Here is a 17,174-nt window from a genome sequence, read left to right on the forward strand (position 1 = left end):
GCGCCTCCCCGGCCTTAAGGGGAAACGACGGGGACGCGGGAGGCTTTTTCTTCCCATCTCCGGCGGCTTTTCCCCGGCGGATTTAAGCGCCGCCGCGGGTGGATTCTCCGGTGTCTCGTAGCAGGGTTGAGGGGAAGGGAGCCCCCCCCCACCCTCTTTCCGCGAGCCCGGCCCGCGGGAAATTCCTGGCAGCGTTTGGCCGCTCGACCGGCACGGCCTATTTTTAGGGCCGGGCTAAAATATGAGGCGGCTATTTTTAGCCCGCCGCTCTGTAAACACCTTTCGACTTCCTTTCGGATGCTCTTTTCTGGGAGTCGGGCGCGCGGGAGTCGCCGCAGCGGCGGCTCCTCCGGGTGCCTCGCCGGCGCCGTGCCGAGAGCTGCCCCCCCCCCTTCTCCCCCAAAAACCCCAAATCCTCCTAGAAAAATGGGCCCCATCCGCGTCCGGCCTGCCCACGCGAAGCCGGAGCCGCCCCGGCACGAGTTGCAATACGGGAAATTCCCGTCGGAGAAAAGATTTTTGTCCCCCACGCGGGTGGTCAGACCTTGCAGCAGAGGCCGGAGAAGGGAGCTCCGTCCCCGGAGCTACGGAAACCTCGTCGGGATGCGGCCCCCCCCCGAGCCGGACGTCACCCCCATCAGCTGCGCCCCTGGCTCGTGGCTCTTGGAGCCTCTCCTTGCTTTTCCCACGGGCTCCCTCCCCGTCTCCCGCGGCGCGGGAAAACTCTGGCTCGTGCGCACACATGCGTGGGGAAAAAGCCATTTCCCGGGAAAGGGGGACGATCCCACCCGCGCGGCAGCAACGGATGACGTTCCCGGACCGCGCCGGCGTCTGCCACAGCTCAACTTCGAACCCTTCGGGATTGGCAACGGCGGTTGCTGCTGGATTTTGACCTCGGCTTGCTTTCTCAAGGAAAAGCTCCCTTCTGCCCGCAGATTCCCAGGCCGATTCCAAGGCCAGAGGAGGATTTTTATGTTTTTTTCCTGGAGGAAAGTTTGAGGTTAATTAAATGAGCCGTTTATAGGGCTGGCGGTTAGCAGTGATGTGGCCGACGTTAAACCGAAATAGCTTGGACGATGCCGTTTTTACATCCGATTCCATATTTCCTCCATCGCTTGGTTTCTGGCAGGAAAACGGCTCGGGAAAAATCGCATTAACTCCCCTCGGGATGTTTTTTAACCATAAGGTTTGATTAGGTTTTGTATAGCCTTCGAGGCAAACCAGCCCGCCGCCGGCCCTTCGCCGGGGGATAAAATTCCCATCATAGGGAGAAGCAGGAATGAGACGGCAGCGGCGGCGGGCGGTTACCGTCTCCTTTCCCGGGAGCCCGCCGAGGTCTTTCCCGCGTCATTTGTCCCGCAAATGCCCTGAAATTTCCGTGCATCGGAAAAGATGCCCCCGGAGCCGAGCCGTTCCCGGCCTCCCCTGTCTTGGGGCCGTCGCATCCGCAGCATTTCTGGGATCGAATCCCTGTTCTAACGCAATTCTTCGAAATCCTTCCCCTCTCTCCCGACTCCTATCCTGACGGCGATGCGCGAAACGCGGATTGCTTAGCGCGGTCTCCGCTCATGCACAAAGTTTGCCGTCCGTTGGGAAAGCGGATTCGCGGACACGGGCGCTGCTATTCCCGCGCATCCTGCGAGCGGGAAGGGACACGGTCCCCGGAGACAGCGAGGCTCTGCTGACGTTAAAGATGCCAACTTAAATAAAACATGAAAAAAATAGCTCCCGGGCCAGACTCATCCCCCATGAGAAGAGTGGGATTAATTCCCGGGCTGACGGGAAAAGGCCATGGAAAACCTCTTGGCTAGGAACCCAGGCCTGGCGGGGACAGCGACTGGAGGCCTGCGGCGAACGCGGGGATGACCGGCTGGGCACAGCCACCAGGACGGTGCCAGGCAGCGGCAGAGCCCGGACGCCGCAGACGGTGACGCCGGGTGACAAAGGGAACCGGCGCAGGCGATGAATCGGGAAGAGCCCACGGGACAGGGCGGAAGCGGAGGCAAAGTATTCGCTAGCCGGGGACACGGCCTAAGATGGTCTCGCTGCTCCAAGAGTTGGTCTGCTTGATGCCAAGCACCGGCCAAGGGCAGACTTGGATCTGCCACGTACCAGCCACCTCCATCCCCTGGTACCAGCCACTTCCATTCATGGTTACCAGCCACCTCCAACCCTGGTACCAGCCACCTCCATCCCTGGTACCAGCTGCCTCCATCCCCTGGTACCAGCCACCTCCATCCCTGGCACCAGCCACTTCCATTCATGGTTACCAGCCACCTCTAACCCTGGTACCAGTCACCTCCATCTCTTGGTACCAGCCACCTCCATCCCTGGTACCAGCCACCTCCATCCCTGGTACCAGCCACCTCCATCCCTGGTACCAGCTGCCTCCATCCCCTGGTACCAACAACCTCCATTCTTGGTACCAGCCACTTCCATTCATGGTTACCAGCCACCTCCATCCCTGGTACGAGTCACCTCCATCTCTTGGTACCAGCCACCTCCATCCATGTGTACATGCCACCTCTATCCCTGGTACCAGGCATCTCCATCCATGGGTACATGCTACCTCCATCCCTGGTACCAGTCACCTCCATCCCTGGTACCATCTACCTCTATCCCTGGTACCAGCCACTTCCATCCCTGGTACCAGCCGCCTCCATCCATCCCCAGGAACACCAGGCCCCGTGTCCCAGGAAAGACCTCCGCCACTCCCAGGGCAACGACGGGCTGCGTGTGCCGCTGCGGAAAGCAGCGGAAGAGGCCCTGAGCCGAGGCCGGAGAGATGACACACGACATCACCTGGGCCCTCGCTCTCCGTTCGGAGACGCCATCCTTCCCCCTCCAGGCCGCTTGCTGTTCTCCCACGGGTAAGGAAAGTCCAAGGCACTTTCCAAGCCGTACCGTCTTTAAAGGAAATAAGCGCATAAATCAGCAGCTCTGATTCAACCGCGCTGCAGTTACTAATAATATTCCCGTGTTTACCCGGAGCCCGCAGGCAGAACGTGTTTGCTTTTGCCTCGGCCGGGGTTTTTCCCAGGCTCCCGGGCTGCAGAGGAGCTTTGCTTGGGTGCAGAGACGCTCCCATGGAGAAAACCAGCAGCCGGCAGCGGCAGGAGGAGGAGGAGGAGGAGGAGGAGGAGGAGGAGGAGGAGGAGGAGGAGGAGGGCAGCTTCGGGGACGCCCCCATCCCTCTGCCAAAGCATCGAGCCTCCGATTGGGATTATTAACCTATTTTTCTTGTTTTCAGCTCATTTCAAAGGAGGCTGCCGGCAGCCCCTTGCGGGTCCGGGCAGGGGATGCCCGCGTTGCCGCCGGACTTTATCCGACACCTTTGAGGCTCTGCTCTTCCGCGGGCTCCGAGCAAATCCCTTCCTCCCACTCCATGGGAGGTCCTTGGGGCCGCAGCAGTGGCGGGGAGGGACGGACGGATCCCGTTCTCCCCACCCCGCTTCGCCCTTTTTCCTTTGGATTCCCGGCTACGAAATTCCCCGGGAGCCTTTTGCTTGGGCCTCCCCGTCCTCCGTCCATCCGTCCGTCCGTCCATCTGTCCGTCCCCCTTCACGAGGGGCGGGAGGGAGCCGCCTTGCCGCTTCGCCGGCGACGGCCGCGCCGTCCCCCGGAGCGGGAATCGCGGGGAACGGGCTCGCGTTACGGAGCCGCCGCGGGGAGCGGGGGCGGCTCAGCCGGCTTTTCCCTTCCTTGACTCCTCGGCTTCGGTGATTCATCCCGCCAGGCTGCTTTCGCAGCTGGCAGCACAGCGGCCTGGCCCGGACGCCGCTTTTTAAGCGTGCGAGAAGAAAAATAATAAAAAAAATATACATTTTTATCCTTCCCAAGGAGCCGGAGCAACTTTTTTACTTTGCCTCCGGGAGAGCGCCAGAGCCCGGGCGCAACTCGGTGCACTGGTGGCCCCCCGCCGCCGCTCCCGGGGCTCCCGAGGGTTAAAAGCGCGGCGGCGAAGGGGGGGCGAGGGCCGGGGGCCCCCCGCCGAGCCCTCCGACGGCTTTCGCCAAATATGGAAGGTTTTCGCCTCAAGTCGCCCGCGGCGCGGGCCAAGAGCGCTGCTTTCCAGATGCTGAGGTCACGCGGAAACGGCACGGCCGCGCTCCCCCCCTCCTCCGCTCGGCCCCGCGCGCGTCCCCCCCCCCCCCCCGGCCCGACTGCCCACGCGGGCAGGAGGTGGCAGGACCCAGCGACGGAGGAGATGGTTCCCGGTGAGGAGCGTGCGAGGAAACGCCGCGCGGCGAGGAGGGTCCCGCACCGGCACCCGGCTGGCCACGGACACCCAGGTGATGGGCATCCAGGAGGTCACAGGCACCCAGGACCGATGGGCTCCCAGGAGTCATGGACACCCAGGAGCTGAGGGGCACCCAGAAGTCCATGGGTACCCAGGAATCAATGGACTCTCAGGATTGCATGGGCACCAGGAGTCCATGGGCATCCAGGAGCTGATGGGCACCAGGAGTCCATGGACATCCAGGAGCTGATGGGCACCTGGGAGCCGATGGCCACCAGGAGTCCATGGACACCCAGGAGCCAATGCACACTCAAGAGCCAATGGGCAGCACAAGTTCATGGACACCCAGGAGTCCATGGACACCCAGGAACCAATGGGCACCCAGGAGCCAATGGGCACCCAGGAGCCAATGGATACCCAGGACTCCATGGACACCCAGGAGCTGATGGACACCAGGAGCTGATGGACACCCAGGAGCTGATGGGCACCAGGAATCCATGAACACTCAGGAGCCAATGGACGCCCAGGACTCCATGGACACCCAGGAGCTGATGGACACCAGGAGTCCATGGACACCCAGGAGCTGATGGGCACCCAGGAGCCGATGGGCACTAGGAGTCCATGGACACCCAGGAGCCAATGCACACCCAGGAGTCCACAGGCACCCAGAAGCTGATGGGCATCCTAGATCCAGGAGCCCCAAACAGCCCGTGTTGTCCCGCCCCGGGCTCGCGCCCAGCTTCCCGTGGCCCCGGCCGGGGCTGTGCCCCTTGCAACACTACATCTGCAACCTCAACGGGAGACCAGCCCTTTTCACCCCATCCCGACCTCCAACCCCTCCAGCGCTCAGTGTCCCCAAGGGCTTCCCTGGGTCCCGTAGCACCCCAGGAGCACCCCAAGGCACCGTGGGCTCCCTTCTGCTGCCAAAGCGGGCCAGGGGCCGGGATGGGGGGCGTCAGTGCCACCAGCGGCCTCATGGAGGGGACCTGGAGCTCTGCCAGGCCCGCCCATGGCACGGGACGGCCGGAGGTGACTCCTTCCCTTCGGTGCCACCATCCCGGCGCCGCGGGGGCCGAGCCGCCCCCCCCAGCGCCGCACCTCCGCTCCCCTCCGCAGGGCTGCGTTCGGGGCATCTACTGACCTGGGCGGGATGCGAACGGCCGGGCGACGACCCCCGTCTCCGATTACCGAGGCTCCGAGCCATCTAGATCCCATCTCACCGGGGTTTTGGAGACCACGGGCGAGAGGGAAAGGCACGGCTACGTTCCCCCCCCCCCCACCGCGGGCGGCGGCGCGTGCCGCCCGCTCCCCTATCGATAGCCGCGGGATTTTCTGCGGAGGTGGGGGGGGTCGGGATGAAACCCTTAAAAAAAAAAAAAAAGAAGGAAGAAGGATGCCAAATGGGGGCAGGCCGCCTAGTCTCCTGCTAGCCCGGCTAAAAAAAGCAGGAAACCATATCCCGGGCCTGGAGATGCCAATCTGCTCATGCAAACAACTCCCTGCTTGTTTTCTTTGGAGAGCGCCAGCGGGAACGTGCGTTCGCAAATAGAAACCTCGCCGCCCTGCCAGGGAAATATTAACCAGTCGCACAGCTGGGCTCCCGCGGCGGTGGCTCCTCGGGGCCGGCTGCCCGCGAGGAAGAGCCCGGCGAGCCTTCGGCCCCTCGCGGCGTTGGGGGAACGGTGCTCTGCCCGGCTCGGCCGTGCCCGGGTCTCCGGTAGGGACATCGCGCCGGAGATGGACGTGGCGCCGAGCACGTCTTCCCCATCGGGGCTGGCCCAAACCCTTCAGCACCCGCGGGGCGGAAGGACATCCAGGTCCCCAAAGAGGGATGAGGAGCGAGCCCGGAGGGATTCGGGCGTGAGACGGAGCCCGAGGCATCTCCGCCGTTAAGAGGACGCAACTCAAACCGGACGCGCGCGCACCCACGCGATGCACAGGGAGGGACACGCAGCCCGGCAGCCCCCCCCCTCCCCGGGTTAACCTGCTTCTCCGGCCACGCGCGCGGAGGGAAACGCTTCCCGGGCCGCCCCGCGTTTTTTTTTCCCCGCGTTCCCCCCGGAAAACGACGCGCGAGCAGCTTTTCTCTCCCGTTTTCCAGCAGTGACCGCCGGGAGTTTGCAAGAAGCGCAAGTTGCTGGAATATTTTTACACGGATGCCGATTTTCGCTCTCGCTCCCATTGGCCGGGCCGCGGTTCCCAAAGACCCAAAAGCAAACACGCTATTTATAGAGAGAGTTCATTTACTGTAGCCATTCCCTTTGAAATTCCTCACCCATCTTCACCATGGCAACCAAGAGAGCCCAGCGAAACAGCCCCACGGGGACCAAACATCAGAGCTTTAAAAAGAGTCACGCTGGGGGGGGGGGGAGCAGGGGGTGGAAATGGTTGATTTTTCTTCTCTGGACGCATCGTGGCCTGATCCAGCTGGCCTGCAAACACCACGGTGGAAAAAACAATGTACTTGCTTCCACGGGCCCTGTCCGTGCAAGCTGGCCTTGATACCTTCAGGATCAAATGTCCTGGAAGATGATGATGATGCCCTCCTCTAAGATCACGCCCATATGGCCAGAGCAGGGCCTGTTGCTTCAGGTGGGTGGGTGGAGATGGGTGGGCGGATGGAGATGGATGGGCAGATGGAGATGGGTGGGCGGATGGAGATGGGTGGGTGGAGATGGATGGGCAGATGGATGGAGATGGGTAGGTGGAGATGGATGGCTGGCTGGATGGAGATGGGTGGATGGATGGAGATGGATGGGTGGGTGGATGGAAATGGATGGGCAGATGGATGGAGATGGATGGGCAGATGGATGGAGATGGGCAGATGGATGGAGATGGATGGGTGGATGGATGACGATGGGTGGATGGATGCAGAAGACGGATGGAAGGAAGGAAGTCTCTTGCCCCACAGACAGGAGACAAGGCACTGACGAAGAGCTAAGGATCTGCAGGACACCATTCTCTGCACAGAGAGGAAAGCCCAAGGAGAAGGGGAAGAAACTCCGTATGGACCAAATCCCAGCGCTGTCAGAGTTTTCCCCATTACATCTGTCCTTTACGTGACGGGCATCACCTTATCTACTCCACGGACCGAACGGGAAAAGCAACCAGAAACATCTTCCTGCATCTGAGTTTAGGAGAAATCCCTGCTCCAGCTATGAAGCTGCCGCTGGTTTTGCTGGTGGGAGCTACCTGATCGGGACCAAGCCCAGATGTTCCTCACGTGGAGATGGGTCCATGCTGGGGCGGATGGCAGGACGCCCCGGATGGATGGCCATGGGGAGACGGCCGGCTGAGATCCCCGCGCATCTCCTTTCTATTCCCTCTCATCGCAAAGAGCCTACGGGAAAGAGCTTGTTTTGGGAACGCTCTTTGGAAACGCTCCAACGCTACCCGCATCGCGACCGGCTAACGCTGCAGAAACAAGCCACCTCCCCCGCGGGAGGACGACGGCGAGCTACGAACAGGGCCGCCTTCTCCCAGCCGAGGCTTGGGGGGCAGACAGATCCTACGCGGAGAAGAGCCGCGGGAACCCACGGAACGCCGGAACGTCTCGGCTGCGCCCGGAAAAGCCCAGACACGCAGCTCTGCAGGCGCAGGCGAACGCAACGAGGCGCCATGGCGGGCTGCCCAGAAATGCCCGGCATGGCAGTCCGTGTCCGCCCCGCGTGCCGGGACCACGTCTCGCTCCGTGCATCCCTGGACCACTGGGATCAGCGCTGGGACCACTTATCTCTCCATGCATCCCCAGGCACGCCGACCTTGTGGACTGCCATGGCCCCGGGGCCAACACCAGCCCCCTCCGGAGCAGAGCACTAACCCTCTCGCTCCGGGGCCATCTCCAGCCCTGTCCAAATTTACACCGTTTTTTGGGAGCAGATCCCTTTCCCGGCCGTGCCAGGGGGAGCTGGGCAAGCCTGCAAAAAGGCTCAGCAAAATAAAAATGCCCCTGATCATGAAGCAGGTAAGAGCCAGGCCGGGAGCAACCGGCATCCTGAAAATTTTGGAGCCCAGCTCCATGCAGGACTTGGAAAAGCTGCTCCAAAGCGTCCAGCTGCAACCAGCCGGAGCATCGCTTTGTCCGCCGGACCGCGCGGCCGGAGGAGCCGGCACCCGCGTCTTCGCGACGCAAGGCAATTCGGGCACGTCCGCACCGTCGGTTGCCACTGGCGGGAACCGATCCGGCCGAAAACGCACTCATGGAAAAAAAAGCCCCCGGAAGCCCCAAACGCGGCTCGTGCCGCTTTCGACCCGGGCGAAGCGAAAGCAGCCGTCTGCAAACGGCTTTCGCCGTGGGCCTGCCGGCATCCGCGAAAACCAGCCCGGAATACAGACCGCTTTGCTAGCCTGCGCCCGAAAGCCCGCGATAACGGGAATATTGGCGGCGGCGGTAAAAACAGGCAGCCGGGATGTGCCGGAGCGAGGGGCTCTGCGCCGTGGAATTTCCTGCAAGAGGCTTGACGGAGAGATCCAGGGCGGTGGAAACGCCGATGCCCCCTCCCCGGCTCCTCATCCCCTTGGAAATTAAAAAAAAGGGTGTTTAAACTGACCCGGCTTCGAGGGATGCAGGGATTTCATGCTGGCGGGTGGGAGGAATTTTTCCTGCCAAAAAAAGAAGGGTTTGCGATTCACTACCACGAGGTTCAGCTTTGCTCCGCCGCCGCGCTCTCCGCCTCGCACGCGGTTCCCGCGCCAGCCGGCCCGGCTGCCGTGTCCCGGCGGGAGCGCCCGAATCCCAAAGCTGGGATGAATTTGGCTCCTGCAGGGACAGGCGGGCATGGGGAGCCTTCCCGGCTGCCCTCCCGCTCGCGCAAAGCGGGCTCCCGGCCTCCCTCCATAACCGGCGGGCAGAGTTAAGGGGATTTTGGCAGCGGCAAAGAAAACAGCCGGCTCGGCCCTGGCGCCTCCCGCTCTGGCTGTCGGTGCCAATCCGGAGTCTCCGGTGTCCCGCGTGGGGCTGAGGCTTGGTGGCAGCTGCCCAGCATGAAAAATACGTTCCCACCATGACGGCAGAGATCCATCCTGGATGGATCCTTTTCCATACTTCTCCCCGGCTCCCCTGCGACAGCCGCTTAATTACAGATTTCCAGCCCCGCCGAAAAGCGAGAAAACGCCCAGCCGCGTCCCTGGGAATGTTCCCGGCCGGCTGAGCCATCGCCATGCCCGTCCGAGTCCGGGAGGCTTTTTCCCCCCCCTTTTTCTCCCCAAATCTGGAGCAAGTCGTCTCAGTCCCCTTTGCCGCAGGCTGCCAATTCCCGCGTTTTCCCGCGGGGACGGAGGCCGGCGAGGGGGGCGTTCGCCGCCCCGGCTGCGGCTGCGGAGAAAGCTCGGAGGCGAGGCGCGCCGGCGGCCTACGCCCGGATTACGACACGCCGGCGAGCCTTGTTTTCCTTTCCTTTCCCAGCAAGGCAAAACTTTCCCGGCGAGCGCGCGCCCGCCCGGGCATGGGAAGCGTCGGCAACGGCGCTGCCGGCGGAGGAGGGAGGCGGAGGGCCCGAGCGGTGCCCAAACCCGCCGGGATCCGCGGAGCTGCTCTCCGCTCCATCGTTTTCGGGCTGAAAAAGCTATTTCTGCACAGCTCCCGCGGAAGCAGGATGCTCCGAGCCTTTCCCTGCGCTGAGCCAAGCCCGGAGACCGGGGCATCACTAGCAGGGAGGTTCCCCGAGCCGGGCGCGGAGTCGCCTCCAAAGGGAGCAAAGGGAATTTTCGGGGTTCCCGCAGCATGGGGAGAGGCAGGTTGGGAGGAAGGATGCTCCGGCGGGATGTAACAGGGAAAATCGCAGTGGGAAAAGCCCCGGGCTGCACCCTGAGATGAGTCTCCCGCGGCGGTCGGTGCCGGCACGGGATGCCGGGGCTGGCGGCGTTTTACGCAAGCGGCTCGTTCCTGGGAATCTGACCCCGGCCGTTTCCCTCGGAGCTGCCCCGGCCGCTGGGGAGCGCGAGGCCGCGCACCGGGAGCGATGGCCCCGAGCCCGGGCCGGCCGCCGAGCCGCGGCCGCGGAGGCGTGGGATCGCCGTCCCCGGGGATGCTCCGGCGGGAGCCGGGCCCGGCCGGCATCTCCGTGACGGCTGAGCAAAGCCCCGACGCAACGAGTTGGCCGGCCGGTCCCCGCAGCCCCGCGAAACCCCCGAGCTCGATCTCCCGGTGCTCGTAGGAGCGGCCGCCTCCGGTTTCTCCCATCCGGCGAAATCCTCGGATTGCCGCCGCTTTCCCACAGCGTGGGAAAAAATAAATAAATAAAAGACTTCCCTCCGCCAGCCCCAAATTCGCTCCTTTTCACCCCAAAGGGAGCAGCAGCCTCCGGAGCTCAGCATCCGGGGCGCTTTTCGCTGAGCCTTTCCGCTGTCTCCTCTCGTCACAGCCACCGGTGCCGGGGGTGTTTCCAGCTTTCTCTGGTGCGGGAGAATTTTTCGGCCCGGCGCCATCGCCCGGCTCCCATGGGAAAACCTGCTTTTCCCTGCAAACAAGCCCGGAGATCGCGGGGGCAAAGCGGGGGGCTCCGCATCCGTAAAAGGGAGCTTTTTCCACGCCAGGCGCCGCGGGAAGCTGCCAAATTGGCTTTACGGCCCTCGGCACCGGCCGCGGGAATCGCGCGAGCCGGCCCGAGCCGCGAAGGCGCCCGGACCCCCCCCCTCCGCCCCCACGTGCCGCCGGCTTTCTCCCCGCTCGGAAAGCCGGGAGAAGAGGCCGGGAAGGGAGCGCGTCTCCCACGCAGCGCGCGGGATGCCGTTTGTTTTTTAAAGAGGAACCAGCTTTTCCCCGGCGCCTCCGACCATCTGGGAACGACACTTCCAATTTAGCTGTCCCCGCGGAGCGGCATGCCGTCGCCTCCGAAGGGCGTTCCGGCCCTCGCGAGGCAGGAGGAGAGAAACGGGGAAGTTTCGGTCCCTAAAAACCTTTGCGGATCCAAAAAGTAACGGGGCGAAATGTTAAATGCGGTTATACAGCGGAGCAGCACGCGGCAGAGCTGGATGTGGGGGGGAAAAAAGGCAAACCATAAAAAAAGGGATCATTTCTTATCCGCAGGTCTTGGAGCGTGTAAATCTGCCGTCGGAGCCAGCAACGCCGGTGCCAAGTTATATCCGGTCTCGGGCGTCGCGGCCCGTAATTAAAGCAACTCCCTTGCAGCGCTCGGCTCCCCCGTCGCCAGCCCCCCCCCGGCTCCGGCTCCGGCTCCGGCTCCGGCTCCGGCTCCGGCGGGTGCCGTCCGAAGCAAAACAATAAATCTGCTCTCCAATAAATCAGGGAGAAAGAAAAATCCCGCTGCGCGTTACGTTCCGGCCGCGGCACAGGGGAACCCGCGCGGCAGGAGCCGCGATGCAAAGATACGGCTCCACCGTTGCCCTTAAAAGGGAAAATTCGCCCCCCGTCCGTGCCGGATCCGGAGGGCCGAGGCTCCGGACAAGGTGAGCGGCGTTCCTGCCCCGGGGCTTGCCCGCTTTTCCGAGGCGAAGACCTCGAGCTACCTTAAAAACAGCGGTTTTGCCCCGATGGGGCTGGCGAATCCCTCCGGGATGCGGCGGGGAGGCCGCTGGAGTCGCCGTTCCCACGCCGGGAGCATCGCTGAGGGCCCGGAGCGCCGAACGGAGCGTTTCGAGGTCAAAACGCAGCCGGATTTAGTAAAGCGGAAATGAGTTGTTTCCGAGGATGCTTCGCACCCGGCAGTCCGAACCCGGGGTGGGGGGGGGATTTGGGGGCGATTCGGGGCGCCCCCCTCCCTGGGCACGGAGAAAGGCGGATCGGGCGGCAAACGGGGCCCCGAACGAGGGCTGCCGGCTTTCCGGGACACGGAGCTGCCGGGGGGCCGCTCGGACCCCGACGCCGCGGGAACCGGAGGCGGGCGCCCAGCTCCGCGCCCTTCCAATTCGGAGAGCGCCCCGGCCCCGGCGCGGAGGTGCCCGTTTGGTGCCGGCGAGGGCTTTTCCCGTGAATCCGGACACCGGCCTCGCAGGAAGAAAAAAAAAAACCCCTGCTCCGCGGGAACGGGTATTTCTGGGCTTCGCCGGGGCCGCGGCAGCCCACGGGGCGTCGTGACGAGTTATTAAAAGCCCCCGTGGGTGCGCGGAACGGCCGAGGCCGGCGCCGCGCGGGAGGAGGCGGCATCGCCGAGCGCGCGCATCCCGGCGCCGCGTCCGCATCCGCGGGAAAGAAACCAAAGCGCCCGCGAAACCAGGCCGCGAGAAAGGCTCCGCTCCGAGGAGCTCCCAAAACGCCGGGGAAACGGGGACTGGGAACGGGGGTGGAAAAACACCGATGCAGTGAAACCGCTGGGAGAAAGCATACAAAATCCAGCTCGGAGAAAAAGACTCCGAAAGAAAAGTTTGACGATTTCCCAGGGGCAGAAACGGCGGGGGGGAGGCGCGCCGGGGTCGGCCGCCGCGCTTCCGCCGGGATGCACGCGGCCTTCGGCCTCGGCGACCCGACGGCGCGAGAACCCGGCCTCCCCCTGCACGCGGGGATCGAAAATCCGGCAAATCGCCCCAGCACCGCCGGGAAAGAGGGTTTCCCGACCCAAAACGCGCGGGTGGGCTCTGGCGGCCGCGAAGCGAGCTCCCCGCCGAAGCAACGCGCTTTTTGTTAGAAATCCATAGAAATCCGTATCCGCCAGCCCGCGCTCTGCTGCGATCCGCGTTAAGGACTCCGAGAACGGGATAAAACCCTTAAATTGCAACACGCAAAACGCACTTTTTCCCCCCCCCTTCCCGGCGTTCCCCGCGTTGTGATGCGTGCCCGTTTCGCTAAAAAAGCCGGCTTTGCTTCCCGAGCCGCTGGCGGCGCCGCCGCGAGAGCTACCAGCGAGCCCCGATCCAGCCAGAGAGGTGCAAAGTTTGCAGCATCGCGGCTGCAAAAGCAACAGCAACAACAAAAAAAAGGCCGCGCTTGTCCCTGCCCGACGTATTCCTCCCCCGGAGGAATTTGGAGGGATGTCGGGAGCCAGGACGACGCGAGGTTCCTTGGGACCTCTGGTGGGAAGCACCTCTGGAGCTAAGGCACCTTAGGAGAGATGGGGCACTTACCACCTGCGGCTTGCTCCGGGGCGCCGGCACGGCGCCGTGGTCCTCCGGCTGCCGCGGGCACCGCGGGAGCTTGGGCTCGGCGGCCGTGGGCGTCGCGGGCGAAGAGCGCGGCGCGTCCGCCGCGCCGGGGGGCAAGGAGTCACCTGAGTTGAGGGCCAACATGTACCGCTTGGTCACGTCTTCCAGAGAGGGTGGCTGGAGGACAGGTAAGGACTTGACGGGCAGCCGGGAAGGCTCCGGCGTGGACACGGGGATGCTGGGCTGGAGGGAAGAGCGAGGCGAGGCTCCGGAGATGGGGATGAAGGTGGCGGGTTCGCTGGTGTGCCGGACGTGCTTGGAGGGTGGCCTGGCCTTGCCGAGGGTGCCGGGTACTGGAGCCGAGGAGGACGGCGGGCGGTTCTCCTGGTGGGCCGCCCGGTTGGTGCGTTTCTTGGAGCTGCGCCGGAGCACGCGGGGAGACAAGACCTCGACGAGCTTGGGGTCGAAGCCGTAGCCGGGGCCGGCCTCGCCGGAACCGCCGTCCGTGAGCTGCGCGGGGCGGCCGTGCTCAGCCGGCTTGGTGGCCTCCTGGTCAGCCCGTTGCTCCGAGAGGATGGGCTCGCTGCTGGATGGTGGGATGCTTGGCTCCATCTCGCTGATGGCCTCGCCAGGGCCCTCGAAGCCAGCGCTGGCCAACTGACCACGGCGGCTGGGGTCGCTGAAGGACTTCTTCTTGATGGTCTTGCCGTTGCCCTTCTCGTCGATCACTTTGTCCATGGCCCCGGGCTGGCTGACGATGTTCTTGATGACGGTGCTGTAATCCCGCAGGCCGTCGCTGCACACCGACAGGTCGCTGGCCGCGCTGCCCGCGTACTCGCACAGGGAGACGGCCGAGGACTCGGGCATGCCCGCCTTGGCGCCCAGCGAGCCCAGCAGGTTGCTGTCCATGGAGAAGTTGGTGGCCTCCTCTGCGACGGGGCAGCGCCGGTGGGGCATGGGGTCGCTCAGGGAGCGGTAGGCTTCTCCGTTGGACTCGCCGTTGCTGCCGGGGCTGGAGTCGGACCCATTGGTGCCGACGGAGGGGAATTTCCTTCGGCGCCGCACGGTGCTTGGGGTCGCGGGCGCCTCGGAGGACGCTTGGGCCATCAGTTTGCCGGCTGGGACATCCTCCACGGGCGCAACGTCGTGGTACAGTCGAGTGGGGCGCGTGGCGAGAGGCGTTGGGCTGCTGTTGGCTCGAAGAGCCTCGTTCTCTCCTGCAGCACCATCGGGCAACTTCCAGGCCGCCACGGCCTCATGCAGATCCTTGTAGGCCATCGCGGTGGGCCCCGGCTCCGGCTCGGTGACGATGCCCTCGTCCGTCAGGCTCGACTCGTGACCCGAGAGCTCTTCCACGGACTTCCTGCAAGAGAGGTTTTCCTCGGACTCTGTTTTCTTCAAACACCGCTTGCTCTCCGTCCTCGCTAGGAGGGACGCGTCTGCTCCCCTCGTGGGCTCTGCAAACTCCCCGGCGCCTTCCACACCTCCGCTGTCCTTCTGCTCCGCCGCAAAACCGTAGTCCTGCTGGCGACCGATCCTCCTGATCTTCTCAAAGACTTGCTGTGCCTCCTGGATGTACTGGTCTTGGATGACCACGGGGAGCACGTCGTCGTCTCCCCTCCGCCTGCGGTCGCCGTCTGAAGCCGCCCCATCGTGGTTGCCGGTGCTGGCCAGGAGAAGTTCGGAGGAGCTTTGCTTCATGGTGCTCTGGAGGAACAGCCGGCGCGTCCCCGACTTCTCGGAGCAGGTGAACGACTTGGTGCGCCGCAACGTGGCCGTGAGGTCCTTGAGGGTGGGCCGCTCGCCCGGCGCCCACCGGGCCGGGGGCTGAGCCCCGTGGCGGCCCCGGCTTGCCAGGGGGTGGCTGGCCGGGCTGGGCCAGTTTTCGTACCTGCTCCCGCTGATGGCTGCCTCCTCTGGGAGCCCGATCCTCACCCCCTTCTTCTTCACCTTCAGCTCCGAGAGGTCCGACTTGAGGAAGCTGAGGAGAGTCAGCGTCTCGGTGGCAATGTCGGGGTTGGACAAGGACTTGCGGTGTTTGGCTCTGTCCCCCTCCGGCCCGGGGTGCTGCAGGCTCTCGCTTGCAAAGTCCTGTTTCGCCTTGGCTGTGCCCAGGGGCAGCTTGGGGCGGACGCGGACCTGCGGCTGCCCCCGAGCGAGGCCGTCGCTCGGCCCGAAGCTGGGCGACCGATACACGCCGTAGCCCACCTGGAACGCCCGGCTCTGGGTGGGCCAGCACACCCCGAAGTGCTCTTCCTCCTTCAGCGTCTCCGTGCTGGAGTAGCGGCTGCTGCTCCGCGACCCGCAGGGGCTGGCCGCGAAGGGCAGGATGTTCACCTTGGAGACGCGGGCCACCACGGGCACGGGGGCCACCGCCGCCGCCGCCGCCGCGTAGCGGGGGGCCGCCCCGCCGCTCTCCGGGCCTCCCCACGCGTGCGGCCGGCGGCCCTCGGCGTCGCCCGGTGGGCCGGCCGAGGCATGCCCGCCGCCGCCGGCCTCCGCGCCCGCCAGCCCCTCGCCGTCCCGCGCGCCGCCGTCCTTCTTCTTCTTCTTGCGGCCGGAGCGCTTGCGGGGGGCCGAGGGGTGGCCCTCGCCCTCGCTGCCCGCCGAGCCCTCGGAGGAGCGGCCGGGCGCCGGCGGCTCTTCCTCGCTGCTGGAGCCGCGGGCCGAGGAAGAGGAGGCGGGCGGCTGCGGTTGGGCCGAGCTATGCCAGGAATGCGGGCCGGGCCCCGGCTGCGCCGCGCGGGGCGCCCGCAGCGCCGGGTGCGGGACGCGGCTGCGGGGCGGCGGCGGCGGCGGCGCCCCCCGCCCGGCCCCGCTGCCGCCGCTGCCGCCGCCGCCGCTGCCGCCGCTACCGCTGCCGCCACCGCTGCCGCCACCGCTGCCGCTGCCGCCCCGCCGCGCCGCATCGGCCGGGTCCTGCCGGCAGCTTTCGCCGAAGAGTTTGCGCATCGCCGGGACGCTGGGCCAGCGCGGCGGCTCCGCGCTCAGCGCCGGGCCCCGCGGCGGCGGCGGCGGCGGCGGCAGCGGCGGCAGCGGCGGCAGCGGCCCCCCGGCATGAACCGGGCCCGGCGGCGGCTCCGGCTCCGGTTCGGCGAAGCGCAGCGAGAGCTGGCGCACCGAGGGGGCCAGGCTGCGCGGCGCCCGGCCCGGCGGCTCGGCGGGCAGCGGCGAAACTTTCCTACCCGGGGAGGAGGAGGAGGAGGAGGAGGAGGAGGAGGAGGAAGGCGGGCAGGAGGAAGGCGGGCAGGAGGCGGGCGAGAACCGCCGGCCCGGTGCGGCCCCCCGGCCGCTGCCCCCCTCCGCCATTATCTGCCCCCCCGCCGCCTCCTCCGCCCGCTGCCCGGCCCCGGCCCCGGCCCCGGTCCCGGCCCCGCCGCAGGCACCGCCCGGCCCCGCTCCTCCTCCGGGCTGCCAGCAGGCTTCATCACTCCCGCTTTGTTTTCTCCCCCCCCCCTCTTTTTTTTCCCCTCCCTCTTTTTCTTTTTTTTTTTCCCTTTTTTTCCTCCCTTCTCCCCCTTCTTTTTTATTTGTTGCATTCGAATAAACTTTCCCCGGGAGGCGTGGTTTCCTCCCCGAGAGGGGGATGGTTGGAGCCGTTTGCAAGGGAAGGCGCAAGGAAAGCGGGGCGGAGGGAAGCCGGGAATGGCCCCGCTGCTCCCACGGCCCAGGGAAGGGAAGGGAAGGGAAGGGAAAGGGAAGGGGGGAGGACACGGGGGATCCGGCCCAGCAGGCCCGGTGCATCCCGCTGCCGCATCGCTGCTCCCCGCCAGGTCCCCCTTGATGGGAGGGGGGACCCCCTTCCCCCTGCCCCCTTCCCCGCCGGCTCGTTCGGGAAAACAGGATAAGGAGGCGAATATTTGGGCGCCCGGTGACGGCGCGAGTCCGAGCCGGCGGG

The 17,174-nt window shown here is 65.4% G+C and overlaps 1 protein-coding gene across 1 annotated transcript in view; it reads right to left on the reverse strand.

The window, feature by feature from the left end:
* The window catches only part of ARHGEF17 (Rho guanine nucleotide exchange factor 17), a 35,560-nt gene extending 18,975 nt beyond the window's left edge, over positions 1-16,585 (reverse strand). The window contains exon 1 of the mRNA XM_067308948.1: positions 13,259-16,585. Coding sequence (XP_067165049.1) covers positions 13,259-16,585 — 3,327 coding nt within the window. The remainder of the gene's footprint in view (positions 1-13,258) is intronic.
* Positions 16,586-17,174: the final 589 nt, after the last annotated feature.

This window comes from Apteryx mantelli, chromosome 1 (assembly GCF_036417845.1).
Source record: "Apteryx mantelli isolate bAptMan1 chromosome 1, bAptMan1.hap1, whole genome shotgun sequence".
Taxonomy (NCBI): domain Eukaryota; kingdom Metazoa; phylum Chordata; class Aves; order Apterygiformes; family Apterygidae; genus Apteryx; species Apteryx mantelli.